This window comes from Falco cherrug, chromosome 8 (genome assembly GCF_023634085.1).
Source record: "Falco cherrug isolate bFalChe1 chromosome 8, bFalChe1.pri, whole genome shotgun sequence".
NCBI lineage: Eukaryota > Metazoa > Chordata > Aves > Falconiformes > Falconidae > Falco > Falco cherrug.
In genome coordinates this window covers 44,410,407-44,435,216 of record NC_073704.1, presented here as the reverse complement: position 1 = coordinate 44,435,216, position 24,810 = coordinate 44,410,407, and the positions used below count along the sequence as shown (strand labels likewise).

At 45.4% G+C, this 24,810-nt stretch overlaps 1 protein-coding gene across 4 annotated transcripts in view; it reads right to left on the bottom strand.

The window, feature by feature from the left end:
- The window catches only part of NRG2 (neuregulin 2), a 165,835-nt gene that overhangs the window by 5,800 nt on the left and 135,225 nt on the right, over positions 1 to 24,810 (bottom strand). For 2 of the 4 annotated variants that reach the window (XM_055718606.1, XM_055718609.1), the window contains 5 exons: positions 19,413 to 19,471; positions 7,941 to 7,964; positions 3,530 to 3,632; positions 2,480 to 2,603; positions 942 to 1,069 (listed from right to left, as the gene is read on the bottom strand). In XM_055718606.1, the coding sequence (XP_055574581.1) occupies positions 942 to 1,069; positions 2,480 to 2,603; positions 3,530 to 3,632; positions 7,941 to 7,964; positions 19,413 to 19,471 (438 nt within the window). Of the gene's footprint in view, positions 1 to 941; positions 1,070 to 2,479; positions 2,604 to 3,529; positions 3,633 to 7,940; positions 7,965 to 19,412; positions 19,472 to 19,723; positions 19,801 to 24,810 lie in introns of all 4 variants that reach the window. The other 2 variants (XM_055718607.1, XM_055718608.1) reach the window with 2 other exon arrangements.

Here is a 24,810-nt window from a genome sequence, read left to right as displayed (position 1 = left end):
GCCCCGGCACCTCTCAGGCACTTTTCAAAGGCAAGTGCTCGCCTAGGGAAACCCCGTTACTGGAAAAAGCACAAGAGGAAGAACCTGAACATCCAAACTCAGAACAGCACTGGACTTTCTCTATAGCATTTGAAGGATTTTTCTGGACATCATAAAAATAGGAAAGCTCCATCACGAATTTAAATGCTCTCAAAAACCATGAGAACTTCAGCTACCGAGCCATGCTGCTCTTCCCCTTGATGGCTACTTTGAAATGTAAAAAACAACTGTGCCTCATCCTGTGTAGTCAGAATCATTGGTACTTTCCTGCCAGCCCCAGTTTTCCTGAGAGCTTCAGAAGGAAACAGTGAAAGATGTGCCACTGCCTCAGGGGCTGAGATTCTAATGCAACTTTGTGGACTCTGATAGATTTCACAGGAGTGTTTTTTCTGGTGAAAAACTGTGGCTCCCAAGTCAGACCCTAACTTTGAGGAACTGGTCAAAACATTTTGTGGTATTTTGCATACTTCGCCTTCCATGGGGCAAATACATTCTAAATATATCATGCGTGAAACAAATAACCTGTTTGCTTAATGAATTATTGCAGGTGTCCAGTGCAGTTGCAAACACCACTTGCAAAACCTTTCCTAGATAAATCCTCCCACTTGTGTCTGTGCAAAGCACAAAAGCACAACTTCTCTTCCTAGTTTCTAGCTATGTCAGCACTACATGTTCCTGCTGGCACCTTGCTGCAGGTCAAGGATCACACCTTTCCACACCTCTCGCTAACTGGCTGTGACAGCAAAGACCCATGGTGTTGATGTGGGCTGTATGTCAGTGTAGTGCCAAACAAAGTAAAAATAGAAAGGGAGGTGAAAGGAAAACCTTTTACTGGTTTTGAATCTCACAGTGTCCTAAGGGAAACAGCTGGAGAAAGTTCAGGGTAAAATGGTATACATCACCTCTGGCTGGATGTTGGAGTGGCTGTGGAGCAGTGATGAGATGGGGAGCAGGAGTGACTTCCCGAAAAGGTTGTCTCTGTTTCCCTTCGGATGACATGTTCGGTGGCAGAAACATTCTTAGAAATATACTGCAAAATATGAACCATCACACAGATCAGTCACCAGCTTGCCAACTCCGCCACAGCCAGATTTGGCTGGCTTGATTATTTCTGGTGAAACGAGACGAGGACTGAGTGAACGTGGCAGCTCTGTGCCCCGCGGGAAGAGACAAGGAGGCTGGAGGCTCTTCCCTGCCCCTGCACTATGAATACTGGAAAAGAGCCGTGGCAGAGGGACTGCAGAAGGGTATTCTTCATGCCAGGGGGTTCCCTAGAGGACAGTGGTACCACATGTAGCTATTGCACAGAAACACATCTCTGCTCACAGGAGGTTATACACCCAACATAGTCCTAGCAGTTGTTTTTATATATATATATATATATATAAACTTATATTTTTTATTATTTATTTTTATATATATTATTTAATATATAAATATTTAAAAAAAAATAAAAAGACAACGACATGAGATCTGCCAGAGATACGGGTCCTACAGAAACACCAGGTATAATCCAAAAACGTATGCTGAGATATTCCTTCATCTGACAACAAGCACTGCTTTTCACAGGGGCGCTACGCTCTCAGGGGAGTCAGTACTTTGGGGCCAGAGGGTTGTGGTTCTTTGAAATTCCCCTTCCCTTTTCCTTCACTGCTGGGATTCAACCTAACTCAATTTCAACATCCAAAGGGTGACCCAGAAGACCTTTGTAACTGATTCACTGCACTCATTTCCAGCAGTATATCTTCTTGTTTGGCTCTGCCTTCCCCCTCCCTTTTTCTGACCCCTTTCAATGCCTTGGTCTAGCGAGGCACTTAAGCAGATTGACAGCCCTATTGAGTTCATGGAGTTTGACGGGAAACTCATGTGACTGAAGTCACGAGAGTGGCTGAACCGTTTTTCTGGATCCAGTCCTAAATTCTTAAGATTGTTCCCATTGGCACAGCACTGGCACCCAACCAGCACATCCCATCTTCTCCAGGATGCAACTCTTGGTACGGGCAGGTGGGCTAATGTGGTGCTGATGCCATTGCCATGACGTGCTTCAGCAAGTCACAGTCACCGTGGTGGCTCTGGCCACTGCCACACCGATCACATTTGTCATGCTGCAAACTGGGGCTTGACGGATAGCTTAATAAACAGAAAACAGCAGGAACATCTCTCTTAGAGGAAAATGGGATCACACTTGCTTCATCAAAACAAGCCTGTCCCAAACGCTCTAATCTCATCCCGTACTTCAAAGTCAAATCACATTTCCCTTCAGATGTTGGTTTTGGAAACATTTCTATGCAGAATCTAATCTTTTTTTTTTCCAAGTTTGTCAGTGTTTTGCTCCTCATGCACAGGCTCACAGATCAGCAAATGTACACATCCACATCACATCCCTGGCAGAAAATAGGCACTCAGTAACATGCAGGGAGGTGGAGACAAAAGGTCTTACATCAGCCATTTGGATTTCCTCAGGATCCAAACGTGGATGGCTTGGCCCATTCGCAAGGCTTCTGTTCTGATGGGCAGGGCACATGTTTTGCCGTAAATGGTTATGCATTTGTTTTCTTTGTTTCCTTTAAAAAAGAAAGGGAAAAAATCTCTTAGGAAGACTAATCTCATGGGGGTCTCTGCCCCCAGAGGCACCTGGAGGACACAGACAATGGAGAGGGCAAATCTCAGACGCACTTGATGTTTCAATGGTGTTTGTGGAAAGCTGCAAACAGGAAGAAACAAGGCATTCAACATTTGCCACCTTCTGCTGGTTCTTCAAAAAACTGTGAGCATTCCTCACCAAGGGCAATTTGGGAAGCAGGCTCCAGGATCCCCCTTTGCAAGACAGGGTCCAGCAAAGGCAGGGGAGCCAGGGGCACCATGGTACTGGGAGTGGAGGAGAACAGTGGGGAGAAGGAAAAGGGGAAGCAGGTCCTGGGTTGGCTTTGGTGGCAAGGCACTTGACTTGTCCTGCATTAATCACAAAGTGGCAAAGCCCACTTGTGCTCCTGGCAGGGCATCTACTCCACAAGACCCACCATGTCCCAGGAGCACCCTGAACTGAGGTGGGGTGCAGGCTAAGAAGGGAAAAAGGTGCTGCCCAGGCAGGAAAGGCTGACCATGAAAGAGGTCCCCAAGCCTCTTGTTCCATCAGGATTGCTCCAAAAGTCTCTGAAATGTACATAGCTGAGCCCACATCTCCTGCACAACAGTCCAGTGTGCTTCTGCTGTCAGGAGATGAGCTGCTGGCTTGGGAGCCAGCTCTTCCCAGCATCACCTGGGCGGGTGAAATGATGCTGATTCAGGGGATGAGCAAATGGTCCCAGGAAAACACCCTGCTCAGGCACAGCCTGGTAGATGGCTCACTACCCTTTTTCATCAGACTTTTCTGGGAATACCACAGGGCAGCATCTCCTTAAAACAGCATTTGAGTGAAAAGCATAAAAGCATGGACGCTACCACGCAGTAATGTCTGGCCAGTTACTGTCTGTTAAGCACCCATACTCACTTGGTTTTACAGTAAGCTACCACACAGACGATGCCCACCACAAGCAAGGCAACACAGATTCCTGTGATGGTTAAAACTCTCTTCTGGTAGAGCTCTTCCGCTTCTGCAAATGGAGAGAAAGAAACCAGTTACAAATGGACTCCAGCACCAGGGATGCATCTGGCTGCACAAGAAACAGCACTGTGTGTGGATAAGATGGAGAAGAGTGCTCGGTCAGACCTCCTACCAATCCACTGCCCACCTCTAATAGCTGACCCAAACCTGAGACAAGCCGGACCAATCTTACTTGCCCCTCAAGAGACCTTCACTCCTTTTGTCTCACTGCATCTTTGCCCTCTCTTGCTTAGTAGCTCACCCCTTCTGCGCTCAAACATACCTCTCACATTCTGTTCTTTTCCCACAGCAAAACTCAGTGACTAATCCCCAAAAGCCCCGTGGCTCCGCTCCTCTCCAGCAGATTCCCCCTTCTTGGCAACCTAGCAGCCTACCAAAGAAGTCCCTGAGCACCCCCCACTCACCACATACACGCATGCCCTGTGATGCTCTCATCAGGCTCTCTGCCCTGAAGGACTCAGAATGCCTTTTCCTTGCAGCGGCTGCATGCCCTGGAGCTTGGCGGTGTGCTAGAAACCACCAAGCAACAGGCCCCAAAGCATGTAGGTGCTGAAGGGGACATCCTAAAAGAGTCAAAAAGCAGAATGAGGATGGAAAAGTGATAGCATGTTAGACAAAGAAAACTGAGTAATTAAAATAGAGAAACCAATTACAATTATGGATTTTTAATGAAACCCTAGGAAGTGATTAAATTCCATAGCACCAAGTAACTCGGATGCACACACAAAAATCAAGCAGCTGCTGCTGCTTCTCTCAAATATCATCATTTGTCAGGGACTGTCTTTCAAACCAGAAAAGCATCAAAACCCAGACCATGCTGGAAGTGAGGTAATTCATTCACATTAATCAAAGCTCTAAGAAAACGCTAGGATGGCGCTGGCAGTGTGACTCAACTACCCTAGGCAGCAATCGCATGGCAAGAATGCCTCTTCCTCTGTGGCTACACCAGAGCAGATGCTCTTCTCAGCAACTCTCCACTCAGACCAGAAGAGGCAATTTCGTTCTCCAGCTGGATAACTGAGAGAAGGCTTCAGTGCACAGATACCATGAGCATTTCACTTTAGCGTCTATGAGTGATATCCTCGTGCCCCCATACTACGCATTAATGATCAAGTTATTGGGGTTTGCACCTTCTTTAATACATTAGGCAATAAAACTCATGCCATGGTTGCTGTGCTCGGCATGGTTCACCATGCCACACTAAATGCCTTGAATGGACTCTATGATATCCCCAGTGCTGCCAAACAATGAAATACAGACCAGAAGAGAAACCGGTCTGGTGCCAGAACCCCCTGGGACTAGACTTTTAGCAAAAAAGACAAGAAGGAAGCAACAAAACATTCCAGATAACTGAACATTTAGACCAACTTCAGCTTGCCATTTTAGGAGGAAAAAGCATGTTTTTTGGGGGAAAAAAGTGCTAGGAAAATCATTTATCTCTTTCTAACTTTCAAAAAAAGAATGGAGAAAGATTTGCTAAACAAGGGCTGAGAATGACAGCCCCGGCATGAAGATGCAAAACATAATCAGCAGAGCTTGCTTCATGCTTGTGCTGCAAAGCTGCAATTTAAAGACATATATTTCCATCTGTTTTGTTTGTACACTGGCCTTCGGCTTCACGAGGCGCTCAGCGTAGCAGTGAGGGTGCCGGGAAGGTAATGTCCTTCAATTCACTAGAGAGGCAGGCAGCTGAGGAGCTCCTAGATTCCGTCTTCACCATGGAGTGGGCCAGGAACAACGCATCACAGGTCTCACCTGGGCTGAAAGTTTCTACACCACAGCAGCTTCAGCAGCTGACTGCACCTCCTCAGAGCCTGAGCCTCTGTGGCCTGGGACTGCTCCCAGAGCAGGGCCAGCTGCTAGCTGATCTGCTACTCTTGTGTTTTGCTACAGTGAGCCAGGTGGAGCTGGTGTGGGGAAAGAACTTGGGGGTGAAACACCTCCTTCAGCGACATGTTTTTTCCCTTGCAGAGATGCTCTATTCTAGGCATCAGCAACCATGGCAGACAAGTTTTCTTGCTGTTGCCCACCTCTGGGACCTGGATTCCAGCTGTACAGCTCTTTCCTTCAGAGAGGAGTTTCAGAGTTTTTATTGGAATCAGGAAAACCAGCTAGGACCATATCCTGGTTACAGATGGCAACAGGCAAGAATTTTGCTACTACCCAGCAAAATCTATCTTCACAAAAATCCCCACCAAAAACAGCTGAGCAGGAGGTCAGTTTTCACCATGGACCCATCCATCAAGCCAATTTTTTTAAAGATTCTTCACCAGTTATGTTTTTTGCTACAAAGACTTTTTCCCCAACCATAGATCATCCCCTTTGAACCATGGAGCAGGGAGAAAGCGCAATGCCATCAAAACTATGCCCCTTGCTCCCTTCCCCCACCCTTTGGTTTTTTTAACCTATTTCCTACAAGACAGATTATTTTGCCCAGGGCTCAAATCACAACCCCTGTTCTGGTGATCATGTCTGTATGGGACCCTTACTCTGGCATGTCTGACTGTCCTGAGCCTTCACCTGCATTGCATGGGGAATGTTTCCATTCATCAGAAATGCAGATCTAGCCTCTCTGTCTTGACCTACAGCTCTGCTATGTGAAGCAATGAAGTGTGAGGCTGTGCGTCACTGCTGCAAAACTAAAAATTGAATCACCTGCTGATAGTAATTTAGCTTGGCTCCTAACATCTCATTAAAATTGATGCTTGATAACACAGTATCTTCATGTTGCACAAAACCATCTCAACAATGACAGAAAGAAAATAAAGGAATGCACACTACAGTTTTGTATTTGAGAAGATAAGATCCTGGAGCAAGACTTTTCCATTTGTGTCTCTATACTCTACAAACACCACGTCTTCATCAGCAGCATCGTCACTCTACAGCATCAAACACTATGAACAAACCATGTGGTGCCACATAATGCCGACAGAATCACAGTCCAGCCATGGGTGTCACAGCAACGCATGAAAGTGAAAGACGAATGACAGAGTAGAGACGACTGCAGACTGGGAACACGATGTGTGCGGTTCTGTGATGACATTGAGAATGGACGAGGAAAAGGACAAAAGGTCAACAAAAAAGGGATGTCAAAAATCCTTATATTTAAAGTTTATTTAAGTGTATTAGCATTAGCAGCACCACTTTCTCTGAAACATCTGACCACAAAATGCACGTTTTCTGCAGCAGGGATGAATACTGGAGAACACACACCAATCCTGGTGGATCAGACATGCAAAAGCCAGATGAGACAAGTTTCTCCAGCTTCAGCTAGTGCATGTCCCTCCACCTCAGGGACCCAAGAAGACAATTTAGGATCCAGAAATGAAGACTGGTGTCCCCATACCTCTAAAGAGGTGGAACTGAAGTGTCTATATGTGAGGATCTGCTCTGACTGACATTGCCAATTCAATGTTTTTAAGTTAACTCACAGGAAACTTAGCCTCAAAGATTTGCTTTCCCAGGTTCTTACTCAAGAAATACTTGATATATTTCTAAAAACAGACTGAGGAGAATGGCAGAAAAATAATATGATTGTGAGCAACTGGGCAGGAGCAGGTAATTGGCCAAAAGGCATATCTTTAAAACCATTTAAGTTCCTGCAGTGTTTTTCCAAACTTCAGCTTGCCATCATGATGCTCAGCATTACACCCTCCACTCTCACGGGAGAGTACTGCCTTTCCTGGGCTCACTGCTTTATAGACTAACTCATCTCATGCCACCTTTCTTGGAACGATTTCCTCCTGCTAAAGAACGAAAATAAGCTGCTAACCTTTGGGAGGAGGAATGGCAAAGCTTGTCCTGACCCTTTGTAGGATCCAGTGGAGGTTAATGCGTCCACTATGGTAGTTTCTATAAAAGCCCCTGATCTTCCTAAAACTTGCCTTTCTGTTCCTGGAATGTCTGCTCATTCCCCAGTGGTGCCTGCTGGCAGCCTTTCGGATGGACACAAACTCCAGCTTTTCAGTTAAATACACAAAAGCATGTTGAATGAGGAGATGTATGGCAATTGTACCATCCCACTCATGCCACACACACCAGGCTACTGCTTGAAACAAAGAAAAAAGTGCTGCTAAAAACACACGTGCATTTTTATAGGTTTACAATTAGATTCTGTATTTTGCTTTGTTGTTGGTTTTTGGTTTTGGTGTTGGTTTTCTTTTTTTCAATCGAAACATCTATCTTGGTGCCAGGGAAGAGAACAGAACAGTTGATTTTTTAATCATCCCATTAAAGCCATAAATATGTGGGCAGCTCTTAATGGCTTCTGATTAATAAATGAATGGTTGTTCCATACCCTTTAATTCAAATCCAAGATGCTCTGCCAATGCAGAAAGAAGACAAGGAAGAGAAAGAGAAAGAGAAAAAGAAAAACAGGTCTGTCAGAGAACTCTAATATATAAACACACACACTGTGCAGTTACAGCAGGTTAGCTTTTCTGTAGGCTCAGCAGCAGTTACACAGAAGACAGTGTATGCTTCAGAGCATTTCAAATTCCCACCAGAGCTCATATCTTATGTAAAGAAAGACCCAAACAAATTGCAGTGGAAGTTAATTATGAATTCTTTTAGTTAATTATGAATTCTTTTGAGATGAGCTATGTTTGTTAGTACCTGATATGGAATTCACAGTTTAGGCTGGGGGTGGGGGTGGGGGAAGAAAGGCAAAAAAATGTACACTTGTTCTGAAACAACTCCTAACAGGTCAAAACACATAGTGGCTGCATGAACCTGGTAAAAAACATTCATTCACTTTCTATAGGCAAAATATGCCCTGCATGGTTCCACACGCCCCTCTCTGCCCGGGGGCCTGTGCACCAAAGAAGTGTGCTGGGCAGACAGATATGTGGGCCTGCCAGCACGATTCTGCTGCCCATGACCTCAAGTCTGGTCTTGGATGCACAGCGTCATCTGGCAGCACTGCCTGTAAATCACCTGACAGCATGTCAATCGTGTGAGCACTGCTCTTGGCAGTACGGATCTGCAGCTGAACCACAGATACTGCAAGTGATTAGTTGCCTGGGTGAGGCAATGAATCCCTTGCAGATTTAAGAGTGCAAATTGCACTGGAAGTTTCCCTCAAGTCTCTGATCTTCACATTTCACTTCTACTGTGGTTCTGCATTGTTTTAGAAACAACAAGCATGCTGAAAAAAGCACAGATTGGAGCATCTGCTTTCAGATTCACATTCATTACAAGTAAGATTGCAATTCATCTTGCAGAGATAACACTAAGCAAAGGAGTTTGCCTGATGAATCAACAGCACAGTTATCCATAACAGGTACCCTCAGTTTTAGTAATTTTCCTGGTACCGGCCTCACCTGAAGATAGTTTTTCTTACAAAAACATTAAAGTACTCCATACTTACCACTGTGCACAAAAGTGAGCTCTGCTGTTCCCAATCATGATACACACAAGATTATTTGCAGCTTGGAGGGGTCCAGATTTATGTACTACATTTTCCATAGGAACTGCTTTTTGCTGCACAGAAATATTTGCTTTCTTTTGCAATGCTGTTCAAAATTTAGGTGGTGGGAAATTAGCACTAATTATTACGAAACATGTAAACATGTTTTCTAAAGCAGGTTCTTCTCTTCAAATCAATGCTGACATTTGGGCTTTTTTTGGGGGGACGGGGTTTGGGTAGGGTTGGGTTGTTTTAAATTTGGTATAATTTAAAGGTCACAAAACCTGGCTGCTCTCTGCTTCACTTCTCACAGTTGTGCAAAAGGAACAGCAAACTCTACCGTGTGTTTCACAGTCGTTTTGTACAAGCTGCAGTGACAGACACAATGTGGTGAGCAGCAGAGAACTGGATGGAATCCATTTGTCCTAAACCTCTCAGTTATCACATCTAGCCTTGACCTATTCCTAAGGAACATTACAATTACACACACAGTTTCACCTGACACTATGATAAATGCATGCAGAGATACATTAAATGTCATCTATATATCTACGCTATTGATCCATCTGATAGCTGTATACTGCCTGTAGGGCCACATTTCCTCCCTGTTCCAGGACGATTTGCTGCAACAAGTGCAGCTACAAATGGGTGCAATTCAAAACTTTGCCCCTGCCCCCCCCTTCCTCAGAAATGCCTGTGCAAACGGAGGTGGTGGGCAGGACCTGAGGAACTTCCCACTGTCCCTCTCACATCAGAACTGCAGTTTCTTTTGGCTCCCCAGCCCCACGGAGCAGATACAGCCAGCTGGCTCATTGGATCTTAGCTACAGGTTTCTTCAGCAGGAGACAAACCATGCAACCGTGTAGCAGCTGGAATGTATGTGCCTGCTGCTACCTACAAACCCACTGGTAGCTTTGCAGATAGAGGAAGCCCTGCCCCAGCCTATACTCCTGCATCTGATGTCCATGGCTACTCAACAACCCTCTATCATCATTTCAGGCTACAGAAATTGCTTTGGTATCACCTGTAACTGAACTCTCCCCCTGCTCAGGAGTTGTTCCCAGTCTGGGCAGGTGTTGCCTTCTGTGCTGGGACACTGAAGGAGAAGACACTTCAAGAATAGGCTGGGATTTGGAGGGTTTGTCTCTAAAGAACAAACTGTTCAAAACTATTCATATGTTACAATCTAGAGGCTACTGAGATGACCCCAGCTCCACGGAAAACGTTGCTTCAAAATGTAATCATTCTGCATTCAGCAGAGGGGTATCATCTTCACAAACATGGCTTACCACATAGTGTGTGCCTATTTTATATCAATAATATACCACTTGCTGTAGCAGCCATGTTTGAGAAATCAAAATTTCTCCTAGAGACAACAACTTATTTTAGTCTGGAGCAAAAGATATTCCTGACTGCATACCATGTTTGAAAGTCTCCTTTGCTTTTTTAAGAGGTTGATAAGGAAAAGTAATACATCTTTAAAAGCTTTGAGTTATATTTGCTGCTAGGTGGAGAAGATGCTTAGCATGACATGTAGCACCTGCACTGTGTCCTGCCACAGCTAAGTCAACCTGCATTTTACCCTCCTCGTTAGACTGGCAGTCTGGCAGACTCGGCTTCTGAGGATGCCTAGAAACCCTTGGGCAACAGCCTCCTCTGTGGCCACTAATCATACAGAGGGAGGCATCAGGTCCAGGTAAGTCCTCCAGCTCCTCCAGACAGTGATTCACTCCGTGCTGACAGCAGTGCTTACAATGGGGTGTACTGCACCCCAGGCTTGTGGCAGAGCGACCCTTTGGGGTAGCTAACATTACATGGATGAATCCCATCTGCAGAGACAAAATGATACATGCCAGGAGCGCTGACGGAGCACAGTAGCACTCTCCAGCTCCCATAGGACAAGCTCCTCTGGAAGCAATATAGCCAAAGGCTACCATGCAAATAAATTACAGGTAGCTTTAGGCTGAGAAAACGGGTGTATTATTTTTCTCACACCATCAGTCTTCTGTCTGAACTCCACACGTGCTTCCTAGTCATGGCAAGGAGCTAGGGCTGAGCACCCTGAACTGCTGTGAGACTCCCCAGACTACCTGAAGTGGGGACATGTTTTTTGGAAGATCTCATTCCAAATGCGCCTGCTGAACCTTTCTGAAAATGTTGGACTTAAGATAGAACCCATTCTTCCCAGTGCAGCCATCAGGGTTAAGGAAACAGTATCTATTGGCCTCTTTAAGGCATTACTTTGCAGTATTTATGTTATTTTTTCACCTAAAAGCTAAGCTAGGCTTTTCTGTTTTGATCCTAAAGGAGGCTGGACCAGCAGCTTGGAAATGTTCAAATACCTAACTACAGTATGTATGGCAGAAGGCTGTCCAACAGAGAAAGGCAGCAAGCATGGGAGAGCTGAGGAAGGGGAAAAGTGAAGAAGTATGAAAAAGATAACAAAAATGTTTAATTTTCACACTCTTCATCTCAGCTGAAGCACATCTACAGGGAATTCAGGTTGAATGCCATCACCCAGATTGGTACCACTCAGCTGTTCAAAGCAGGGCTTGCTGAAGAGTCGAGTGATAGATGGACCTTACACTCAAGTCCCCCGAAGGCTGGCATTCAGCTGATGTGGACTGAAAGAAAAAATTCAGTTGGACTTAGGTGCTACCAGTAGGGTGGGCACTCTGTGGACCCACTGTCTGTCAAATTTTGTGGTGGACTTTTTTCTGATCATTGGACAGAAGACAAAATGTTACACTTATTTGATCTGCAGTGACTTTGTGACCATGTTTCTCTCTATAATGTGTTTTACCTGTTTTAAAAGATGAACAGACAAAACCATCTTATCTAAAATATCCTTATAGGAGGAACATCTCCAGACAAAATGGCTCTCACTGAACTGTAGATTTATAGGATGATTAAGAAGGATAAAAGACTTCAGCAAACAGCGGTGAAAACTGGTTCTGTGGTCAGGTGGACTTCAGGCTGCCCAAGAACGTCATTAAGATGTTTCACTACTGCATGCATTATTGCCCCCAGGCACAGATGGTAACCCTAGAGGGCTACCTGGGTCACTCACAGAGCACACTCCAGTGCATGAGACAAAGTGGAGGATTAACATCTGAGGACCAGTAAGACAGACTGTTGGTAATAAATTATATATCCGGGCTTCCCCCAGGGGGTACAGGGAGCAATGCAAGACAGTCCGGTGATGCTGGGGACAGAGAACCCTGTGCTGGTGCTAAGGGCTGGGCAGTTTCCAAGTGGGATCTCCAAGTACAGAGTCTGCAAACTTTCAATAAGCTGCACAGCTATTTCGCTTCTCCAGTACTGTATCAATAAAAATAATTTGTTAGGCCTCAAGAGTCCAGATACATAACGATCGAGAATTAGCAAGTTGCTGTGGATTAGCGTGCAATTTAAGAGATCCCAAAGGGTAACCTGTACTGCTGTCCAGGGGAGAGGAATAACCCTGTTATGATAAACCACAAAAGCCCTGTAATTACCCAGCCACACCACAGCATAGTCATCACCCTGTAATTAAGTGGTCAGTGGTTATTGTGCCATTGAAAGGAAGCTGCAGAATATCTCTGTGGAATTTAAAATGTTGCTAAGCGTTGGTTTAGGATTCAGATGGGTAAGAGGTGGAGGAGGGAACAGAAAAATAGGTAAGAAATAGTATTCTTGCACTTATCATTTTCATATCGCAATCAACAGGTAGAAAACTACTGCTGAATTGAAGTGAACAGAGAAGCTGAAATTCAGATCTAGGCCTTTCCAGAAGAGCTTGAAGTGGTACCTTTGTCCTTCTGCCCACAGGGACACTGCACCTTGGTGTGAGGAGCAAGCGTCCAGAAACCAGCTGTCAGAAAGGTCACTTTTACATGTCAGATGAACAACATTCCTCTGGCTGCAGCCTGGTGACTTCAGAATGAACGGGACCATCCCTCAGAAAAATGAGAAGGCTCTCACCCAGTGAGCCTGCACCACTCTGCTTCCACGGCGGTTTAGTCAGCAGGGATGGAGCCAGTTCGCGTGCCACTGTGGGAACATGCAATTCTGTTTCCAGCCCAGAGAGCCTGATGCAGACACTGCAAATAGAAATGTTTATGCTTTTCTGGCTGGAAAGGCTCTATGAAAGCAATTTCCTTGGCAAGAATGACTGATAGGAAGACCCAGACATCCGATCTGCAGGAAATGTGTTATGATAGGGCAGGAATCATGTTGATGAGATCATTACATAGATCACACCCAGTGATGGTGTGGTGGATGCTTAAGAACAGATGGTGGTTCTCATCTCTAGAAATACCCATATTCATCATCTATTGTTGTAAGGAATCTATAATGCCTATGCCAGGGAAATGTCCTGCCACACGGCAAATCGATCAGGAGCCAGACCCATCACACCAAACGTTGATGGCTACAGTCAGGGAGTCCTGGGAGACATATCAAGCAGGGAAGTCAGGATACACTTTCATATCAGCGCCCACTGCAAGCAGAGTTGACCAGATAGTCTGTGACTGCAAGACTGATTTCTCAGCTCAAGCCCTTCTCCATTGTGTTTCCAGATCACTACACTGAGTACATGCAAAAAGAGCAAGTGCCTTCCTCCCCTTCAGAAAAAGGATTTGATGCCTGAATCTTAGGGGACCCCAAAGTTGAAGAGAAAACCTGCTCTCCCCAATGGACAGCAGAAAATGCTACTCTGTGCTTCCAAGGCAGACCAGTAGGAAGACTCCAACTATGAATTAAAAGTCAATCTGTAAAGAAACCAAGAATGAAATATGGGGTAAAAATGGAGAATATGCTAGATTACATTGTATATGAATGTCAGCTCTATTCCAGGATTTTTACAGGCAGGCTACAGACTTCAACTAAAGTTAGGTCATGAAGTAGAAAATGAAAATGTTTCACTAACAAGAAGATGAATGGTATGGTATTTTCCTCTGGATCAGTGACAATTATTTTGGGTGATGAATAAATAGCAAAGTTAAGATGAAATTTCAGATTCCACAGTCAAGAGACAAGCATAAACACAAAAAATCATCCCAAATTTCTAAATTGTTCCATAAACTGCAAGTGAAAGGATCCAAATGTGCCGACTTAGGCAAGGTATAAACGTTCTCACTCACAATGTTTAACTTTTAGTATCTTGGCCCCACCAGAAGTGAAATAGCTGCCAACATGTTTTACAAAACCTTTACAATCAGCCAGTCCAAAGACTGGCAAATTACTTGAAACTTCCAGCAGGGCTTTACAAAGACCAGAAAAGTTTCTTGTAGGAGAGAGAAGACAGAGCTAGATTGTGATCTGATGTAGAAGAGCAGCTATGAAATACAGGTGCCAGAACAGCTTTTTTTTTAAAAAGACTTTCTTAAGAGGAAGGATGATTTTGGACATGCTTTTGTCTTCTGCAAAGAGCTGCAAGCCATCATTGTGTCTTTGAAGCTGGACCCAGGAGACAGCTGTCAACTGGGTGAGTCTCCAGTACCACCCAGAAGCTCTCGTACTAGAAAGACTTCCTGACTCTTTTGTGATATTGCTGAATTTTTACCCATGTGTACCAGTAGAGATGAAGATCTGATGGCAAAAGCTAAATGCTCCCAGGATACTAATGCTATGGATTAATTCAGGCTGTGCATCAACTGTTTGATGTGTTAAAATTCTGTTCTCACTAGTGCATGGACAGCCATGCAGAGACACCTGTGATCTGTGACTCTTCAGGTACTACCTGTACCAGGGTCCTGGGGGAGCCATCCAACAGCTAAACCTCTGAGTTTGTACTCATCACCCTCAGCACCTTGGAGAATGAGACATCTCATCCTTGTGGCAGCACTGGAGCTCAATTAGACAAATGCTTCCTCTTTGGTTGCCAAAACTTGGGTGACTATGAAGGAAGCCTGGGGTATGAATTTGGACTCAGACCTCTAACACAAATTTCTAAAAGCCCACTGAAAAAAAATAATGAGTGTCTGGCTGCACTATTGCTGCAAAGCAGGGAGCAGGGAGGATAGGGGTCAGAAGACAAGCTCATGATGTGAGCTCAGATTTCCAGTATGGCTGGTTACTCCTTGCCTGCACATCACAACCCCCATGGCCAGGATCGGGGAGGATTCCTGCTTTAGATCATATTTTGGAGTTAGGATCTCCCCGCCCTCTGGTTTCATTGGAGTTATATCATAACTGCAAGATCTAACTCCTGGAACTAGTGGACAAGATGACTTTACCATCATATGTACAATGCAGTATATATATTAATTATATCTGCAATGGCAATTGTATGGAGACATAGAAATATGAAGACCTTGATGTGAAAAAAAATTTAGTAGGATGATTTAATGACTCATCACCCATGGAAATAATCCTTTATATTCTCACCTGCCAGGACATTCCCGTTTTATATAGTAATTGCAGACAATCACGGTCCCCTCTGTTCACTGCCATTAATTCTCCTTCAGTTTAAATTAAAACTGCTTTAAATGTTTCTTTAACGTGCCTCAGTTATATTGCACAGCCTCTGTAAGGCTTTCCTCTTGCAGGTTAGTTAAACCCTAGACGACATGATCCACTAACCTTGACCCATCAGCCAATTCCTTATGCGTGGATGAAGGCGTGTGCAGAGACCAACTGAGATCAGTGAAATACTGTACAGACACAAGGGATCTAACCAGGCTTAAGTCTGGACATCTTTTTCTTCTCAGATATGTACCTTTCAACTATTATAATCTTAGTGAATGCACAATTGTTTGCTCTGACATCTCTCCTTCCTTCTTCTGGTAGGTTTTCTGTTCTGATGAATGTGGGAGAGGCATCTGTCATATTGCCCTAAACTCACCTAGGATAAACAGGCTAAAGCTTTTAAGTTTTCTTTGCCCATACTTACTGGAGGTGGGATTACTGTGTGTCAGTGTCTCAAAGGCTCTCATCTGTGTTGCTGCCATTTAGCCGGTTATCATCTGTCTGCTGACTGGCGGTAGCCAACTATCTGCACATACCTAGCCACTGCTGTGCAAAATAAATGGGCTGCCTTAGATCTCCTTGTGGCATGAGCTTTGCTAGAAAACAGAACATGAGAGGCTTAGATGAGTGCAGGCTTAGTGTGAAGGCAGGCTCAGAGAGCCGGTGCAGTCAGGTCCAACAACCCTGCTCAGCAGTGGCACCTCGCCAGGCCAGAGCGATGCTGTCTGCACTACACATCCCTTTTCTCAGCTAAGTAGCTGTTTTAGCATGCTTCACTTCTTTTCTGCAGTATCTCAACACATTTCCCATTACATCTGTGTTAGAATGCAAGCAAAATAAAATGTAAACTCCTTATAAGCAGATAGGAACCAACCACCGAGATACTTGCTTGAATTCTGCTGTTGCAAATTCCCACCAAAAGCAAATGCTATATACAACTCCTAGCGAGCTCCTCTGTACAATCTGTTAGAAAATAGCAACAGTGTGAGCATAACAGAAAAAAAAACCCTCAAGCTTTAACATTTCCTCTTCATTTTCAAGCAGCAAGGGTATAGACCTAAAATGTCTGGAAGTAGTCCCTTGATTATATGGTTGTAACAGCAACACAGAGAGACATCACATGCAAGAAAACCTTTCTAAATAAATCTAATTTGCATCTTCATAAATGCAGTGGTCTAGCAGGTATTTTAGACAATCAAAGAAAAACAAACCTCCAGAGCTACCTGTCAAACAGACAAAGACAGTTCGGACTCCTAGAGAATGTGGCGAGTTTTACCTGAGCAAAACCTGAATGAGCATTTAAACTGGTGAGATAGGAAGCTGCTAGCAGAAGAAAGATACACAACATCTGGCATGATGCTGGGATGCTGCACCATCTCCATCTGTGCCCCAAATTTGGCAAAGTATCTGCTATATCTTTTCAGAACAGCATCTTAAATTTAGTCCCCTTTGCAGGGACTCTCACTCAGCCACGGGATATACGTACTAAAAGTCATATTGCAATATTTAGTATTTATGTTAAAGTATCAGAAGGTTCTGATCTAGGCCTGAAAACCTAAAATACCCCAAATGCATTTAAAACAACACCAGTGTAGGCATCCTTATTTACTGTTTAAGTATATGTCAAGTTCTGGCAGTGTTCTCAAAACATAAATCAGGACAGAGTTATTTTATTTCCAGTGGAAATTCCTGAACCTCATTTAATCTGTTTCAGCTTTTGACCTGTCAGAACCCATATGGGATGAAGTACTGAGTGAATTACAGAGCAGCAGTAACTTCTACTGTGCCCTAATTATTGATTAAACTAGAAAGTAAGCATTTGCAGAGTCCAGATTCAAGTAAAATGCCTTTCCTATTCAGAAGAACACCAAGTTCAGTGCATGCTTTTCTGCAGTGTTGCTGTTACATGTATTACCCAACTATGACCTGAAAGTGAAAACAGCTATAAACATACATGAATCATCATCTTAGATGATTTTTATCCAAGTTCAGACAGGTAACCTGGATTGTTAAGCTGTTTTTACCTTACTATACTGCGGTTAAAGCAGAATTGAGTTAAGGAAATGTACATGTGTCAGCTTTAAAGTTGGCATTGTTCCTCTAACACATGAATAAAATTTAAACAAATCTCATTCCCATAAAAAGCAGCACTCTGCAGGCCGGGGAAAAAACACATGCCATTTACTCTTGCCATTAATGTTCTGAAAAGGCATTTTCCTGACATAAAACTCATTTTCACCCGTGTCGGTTTTGCAGCATGGCAACAATAACGTTTAAGCCAGTTGGACACCACACCATGAAGCATGCTACAAATCAGCTGCGTCAGGTGAGCATCCCACTGCTGTCTGCAGCAGGGATCCCTGATACCACAGGCTTAAAAGTGGAAAGGGAACACTTTTGCATCAGGTTAAAGATCAAAACAGAATGCTTTGTTTTGTCATTTTAAAAAGAGCTTACTTGGATGTTTTAGTCTGAAAATAAATCAATGGAGGTTTCAACTTTGGAAGGCAATTTGGAACAAAAGGCAATGTAAAAACATCAAGTTGTCCCAGGGGCCTCACAAAGCCCATTTGCTTCTTGTCTGTATACTCTGCAGAAGGGAGACTAATGGGAGGCTTGCCGGCTATTAGCACGTGCTAATGAGGCTCCTGCTACTGCCAGTTCAGGAGGAGGGCTGCTGGATTTCTTACAGAGCATGGGAGAAGGGGTACTGGCAATCAAAGAGTCATCATGGAGAGGCATTTCTCCTCTGGTTCCCTCTAATTAAAGCCTCTTTTGTGGCTCTTTTTAAAAAGCCTCTGTAAAATCACCATTTGTGGTGGTCCGCACAGCCAGCATGGAGGCAGGATGGGTCACACAGAGGGTCACCATGGGTGATGCCCTGCGCTGTAATTGCACCTCCTTTCAGGTCAGTCCTTGCCCAGACCAGGATCCCACCGATGCTGGGACACTGAATATGGACCCAGAGAAGTTACCTGCCTTGAACAAAATGAACTGGTGATATCTATAAGCGAGGCATCACTGGAGACCTAGAGACTGTAGGAACTGGAAACTAGACACTGGGAAGCATTAAGCGCAAAGGCTCTTCAGACTGTGTCCCAGCATCAGTGGGATATTTACACCTACTGAATATGAGGTTAAAGGATCAGTCACTGTTGTTAGACACAACCCCATATGCAAGGTTGTCCAGCCCCTTAGGAGAGACACGAACATCTCTGTATCGAGGAGGGATATGGTCTGAGATGCCCAGTCAGCAGATTTAGCCCATATCTGGCATGGCACTGAGGCATGGGAAGCCCTGGGACAGTGGCAGCCACCAGTGTGACCAATCTCTGGGGCTCCAGGCATGCATGTGTGCCCCGTCCAGCCTTCCTGCCAAGCTCCAGGACCTGCCTATGAACCAGCCTCCAACCATCTCACCTGAACAGCATGGATGCTTGGTTTAGCATCCTCACCTCAGGGCAAGTTTCACTACAGCCCTCCCCCATGGTTTTCTCAGTTCATACAAAGAGACTCACACACCCCCTCACAAGAGCCATGGGAAAAGGTACATCTCTTGCACTGCACGTCATAGCCCATCTTGAGACAGTAATGCTAGCAGGTAGAGCTTACCACACAGACTGTTCTCACACAGCACACCACATAACCTTGTGCCTTATTTGCATTTTGCATGAAAAGAGCAAGCAACATTACATTCAATCAGAAATGAAAGCAGAACCCATTCTAACAAATGGGGAGATGACAGGAGCCCCGATTCTCCTCTTGAACACGATCACAGCTCCTCTTAGGGCCAAGCAGAGCTGGGAGTGCACAAGACAGGAAGAGGGCTCTTGGAGAACAGAAGAACCTGCTTTAAGGACACAACACAGAGCTACAATAACCAGGGAGAGAAAGAAGTAGAAAGAGACATACTGGAGAAGCTGACCATTGCGAAATGCTGACACCGGTCTCCTGTGAATTCGATCGGACACCTACCGAAAGAAAGAAAACCAGAGAGAGAGAAACAAGATAGCAAAATGACACCCAAACAGACTGAACTGAGGCCCCTTCTGATCCCTTCCATGAGTCCTATCCATCAGCTTTCAGCCTTCACCCTTACCTGCATCCCTAAGCCCTAGCCCAAAGCTGACACCAAGAGCCATCCCTGACTAGACCACTCTACATCCACCGCTGTGCCCGGGAGGTTTTAAGTAGCGTGGTGCATTGTTTGTCTTCAAACATACTTTGCTTAGGATCTGGCATGTACAATCGCAAAGGCAGTTTCTCCAAACATCTCTGTCCGAAGAATCCGTTTGGACATCTGGAGGGGAAAAGGGGAGAAATCACAGAACATGTCTGGCACCATTCTTGAGGCTAAGGTCAGAAATAAAAAGTGCATTGTGATGAATGGAAAAATAAAGGCTTTACGCGCATATTTACTCTTTGCTTTGCTTTAACCAGGCACCTGCAACATCAGCATTCCAGCTCTGTTTTTGGCCTGGGTCTTCAAGCCATCAGCCAAACCCCTCCTTCCTTCCTCTGCCTGCCTACTTCCTTCTCACCTGCTAGAAGCACCAGCTGGCAGGAAGACTGAGATGGGCTGGATGCTACTTTCAGAGACTCTCCTTGGAGATGCTATCTAGACAAGACTGGCAAGAGGCACCACAGAGCGGCGAGCAGCTACTCAGATGACAGAGAGCATTGCGTATGGCAAGCGCCTTCCTGTTACTGCCCCAGAGGTACCTGCGGGATGTTCCAGGGAAAGGGGTTATGTTGCGGTTAGGCAGAAAGCGTGTACAGAGTCTCTGTATTAACAGAGAGACAGGGACAGAGAAGAAAGCCAAACTGAACAGGTCTCACATGCTGCCCAACTGCGAGACTCTCAGGCTATCGCCACCAACGTTACCTGATGGGCTGAGATGTGCCAGCTCACGGGGCGCTGCTTATACATTATCACAGTGCTGCAGTGGCAGGGACAGTGCCCTGCAGACAAGGGCCACCAGGCACTTACATGCTCTTGAGTAAGCTCCCCGGAACAGCTCCCATGCTGAGCCAGGTTTGGGGAGCATGGAGACATGGCTGGGGGTGCAGCAGGAGCTGTGGAACCACACACTGTGTAGCAGCAGCACTGGCATCCTCTGCACTGTGACCCACCGCGGCTGTGGATGAACCTGGGAAACGGTGGGAGCTTGGCTGTGGGTGGTCAGATGCCTCTCTCCCAGGCACTTATCTCTCTCCCTCACTTCACATCTTTTCTTCTGGCCTCCTTGGACAGTCCCTCAAAGTTATCCCTAGCTTTCTTCGAGCTATTACCTACCTGTCCCACAACCCCCTCCCTCCTTCCTCAACTGACCTCTCTTTCCTCTGAGCTTAAGAGGGTTTTTTATCATTATAGCTAGAATCTTAACATCTCTTTTCCAACTTCCCAGGGTAAGTGGGACATATCAGATCTCCCTTGCTCTCAGATGCCACCCACAAGATCACACTGTCCCTCAGTGTTTGGCTGGCCCCAGCTGGTCAGCAAAGAAGGGACTGAAAGGCACCTCAGCAAAATGGTTGTGAACCAGAGGCCCGAGCCCGAGGTCAATGGCTTAGCTCCCTGCCAGTCCACTGTGAAGGACAGCAAGCAACTAGAAGGGCCTTGGCAGAGCATCAGATGACTGGTCCCCACCAACATGTGGTGGGGTGAAGCAGGGCAGGTCTGGGTCCCACAAGCTTGCTGCCAGCCCCGCGTGGGCAGTGCAGATCTGACCCTTTCATGCCTCCCAAAGGTACACTAATGCCTGCTCCCAGGCTATGGACACAGCAAAGGGGATGAGAAATGGATGGGTTTGATGTTCAATATGACCAAAGCTTTGCAGTTCTAAAGCTTGTTGGCAGATTAATTCTGTGCTGTTGCTCAAGGGCTGTGGCAGCATTTGTCGTTCTTGACAGATTTATATTTAGATGGCACGTTACAGATTTGCAACTCCAGTGGCAATAAAAAAAAGTCAGGAAGAGAGATGAATTCTTGTTTTTTTCTCCTTGCTTAAGGGAATACAGACAGGTTTTTCAGCAACTATCTAGTTCCCTTCAGAGGAAGAGGTAGAAATTAGAAAGTCTTCCCCATTCATTATGACCAGAAAACCTTGATTTTTAATAGTTGTCCCTCATCACAGACACACACTGATTTGGGCCAGCAGTTCAGAATCATGACATGTGAGGGAATGCTAGGGGCTCTCATCAGCTGCACCAGCTGTACAGACCAAGGGTACACCAGCCCACCTGTCAGGCCTGCAAGGATACCAGCTTCTCCAAGCTGGAGGGCTCCTCTCCAGACGGGAAAGGTGAGATTCTGCTGAGATCTGGGGAAGGGACGATGTGGCTGGGCACAAGGCAGGCCAGGGTGCAAAGATCTGTGGCAATGGACGTTGCTGGCACCATTCCCTCAGTGCACTGATATCTAATCCCCACCTGGAGACTTGCATGAGCACTCACTGGGGGGAAGACCGAGGCATTTGCTGACACACTAATACACAACTGGCACAGGCTCCTAAAGGAAGCCATCCACCTGTGGGACAGCCTGCTGGCACTCCAGAGGCAGCCTGAGCCTCAGTGCTGAATGCCTGCAGGGGACCTGCAGATACACCTCTGAATCCAGCATGATCCAAGAAGATACAGCCAATAAAAGGCTGGATAATCTCTCCATCCATCTACTGTCCTTGTCCACCTCAACACCCCCACAGCTCCAAACTTGTCCCATAAAGAATGCATTTCCCAGTTCTCCGAGGCAGGGTGCCCCATGTCCAGGGGACATTTCACCCGCTGTCCCCCTCACAGAAGAAAACTTTGGAAGGCCCTGCATGACTGGTGTGGCTTTGGCACTTGACTTCTTGCTGGTTTTCACTGCAGTTTTGGTAGGTCTGCACTGAGCAAAAAAAGCCGGTGCACCTTCACTGCCCATGACCAAACCTGTTTTCTGTGCCATACAGCATCTGGGTTTTGGGACCTATGCTAACACCTCCATGTGCACCCCAAACTGTTTGGGGAGAATTTCAGGGCATGGCTCTGCATAAGGCTTCACTGAACTCCCTAGTTATACACTTACATTTCTCAGTATCCAAGTCACTTTTGAAACTGGAAATTTGACTCTCTGGTCAGGCAAATATCTTTGAAAAATTCACCCTCTTCTCTCATTCTTGGATGTTGATGTCTTGGAGCACAGGAAAGGGAGACATGCCCATAATGTTGTTTCAATACTAGGGAGCTCAGCCAGCTCCCAAGCAAAGCCCAGCCCAAGAGGTTATCATCAGACATGAGGCTTGTTGACTGTCCCCATGATGAAGCAGAGGGAGCTGGTTCTGGGAAGCGGACTGAAGAAGATGCCCTGTTGGCAATCGAAGAGCACAAACCTGAGGCAGCTGGGTGATGCAGACTCACAAGGACAGCCCTAGGGAAGCATGATTTTGGAGAAACCTTTAAGAGATTGCACTGTGGCTTGAACAAGGCATCCAAAATAGGTGTCTTCACAATCCTTTTTGAAGTTTACTCATCACCACTGATAGTATTGAACTTCAAGGGTATCCAATTTAGCTTGCAACGTGCTGCCCGTCTGTTTGGGTTCTGAGATTCCATGTATGTTGTGAGGACGCCAAAGGGCGTCAAGGGTGCTGCTGAATGAAGCCAATGTCCTACCCACCTCCAAAAGAGGTTCTTTGCCTGAATGGAGCTAAAACTGTGTCAGGCACACACCTGCAAGAGGTCAGCCAAGGCTGGAATTTCAGTGTGGGACTGAAGCTGTACGCCATTAAGGAAAGACCAAAAATTACATGAAAATTTGTGGAAGGAAATAAAAACCCAGAGAAAGAATTGGTGAGAAGTGAAAAAGTAAAACAGAAAAGTGTCAAAGAAGCTTTGATGCCACGACAGCTACCATATAGCCCATCTTCAGATCTCTGCAGTCAGCCTAGCGTGGGTGGGGAGAAGAGCCTTCTAGGCAGAAGGCAGTAGATAACTGTCTTCTCTGTGTCTAGGACAACTCAAGCTTTTCATCTGTATTTACTAGTGAATCAGCACTTGGAAAAGTGACAGAAAAGAAGCCCTCATGAACATGAGCACTCTCTGGCACCTCCCAAACTAGCATACAAGCTGTCAAGACACATGCTCCGCTCTGGCATCCCCGAGTCCTGATTCCTCATAAATAAGGCTGCTGGCAGCAACAGTGACCAGGAGAACTCTGAAAGCATGCAGTGTTCATGGTTCTTTTTTTTTTTTTTTTCAGCTGTCTCATACTTCTAGGCTGGTGAAGGTGATTTGTTATTTATTACTACAGCTCCAGATACAATGTCTAGGAAGACATTTCCAGCATGCATAGCACACAAGTCTCCCAATCTGGACAGCAATAGAAAGCACCCCTTCTGCATGCAGAATCTGCTTCCTGTGGTAAGGGCTTCTGGGCAGCTCTTCTCCAGTGGCCAAGTGTATGGCCTGAGGGATACACCTGAACATTAAAGCTCACTAAGGTTGAGAGCCATGAGACAGTCTTCAATCATGGCATCCTTCTCCTGCACATTTGACCCTAGCCAAGAGGCTTTGACTGGCTATCCCAGCAAAACAGAGTCCCTCCTCCTTTTAAAAGCTCTTGCAGGGACCACATAGATGGTGAACTGTTTCTGCAAATATTACCTTTGGACTTCCCGGTCCACTCCCTGGTGTCATGGAGGCCCAACATGTCTCTCCTCAATAGCCAACAGAAGTGGACACAGCTGTGCCTGTATGAACAGTCTTGGGAAAGTACAAGACTGCACCAACCTCCTGCAGGCAGCACCTTGTCCCCTCTCTAGCCTGTGAGGAGGACCCCCTGATAGTGCCCTTGCTTAACTCCATCCCTTTCTGCCTAGCCAGGTGCATGAAAATGTTAAAATATTGGCACATCTGAAAATTTGCTGCTTGCAAATGCCATCAGTAAAACTGATCTGGAGGTTGTTTATTTTTTGTTCAGATTCTGTTGTTGCTAGAAAATGTCCAATTCTTTCAGTTTTGACCAATTCCTTAAGACTTTGTTTTTTACCCCATTTTGAAAACATCCACAAAGTTCTGCTCTTGGCTTCAGGATGAATTGCAGTTAAATATTTACATGGTAAAAAAAATGCAGTGAGATGATCAGCCAAATAAAGCATCTCAAAAAGTACAAACCAAAATGGTTTGGATGACCCATTTCTATGTTGTTTGCAGAGCACTTATTTACGAAAACTGAGAAACTTTGACCTTTTGCCCTGTATCAGGGCAGAGCAATAATCATTGTTTATTATTATTTGGTACTGTGAATTAATAACATAATTATCACAATGTT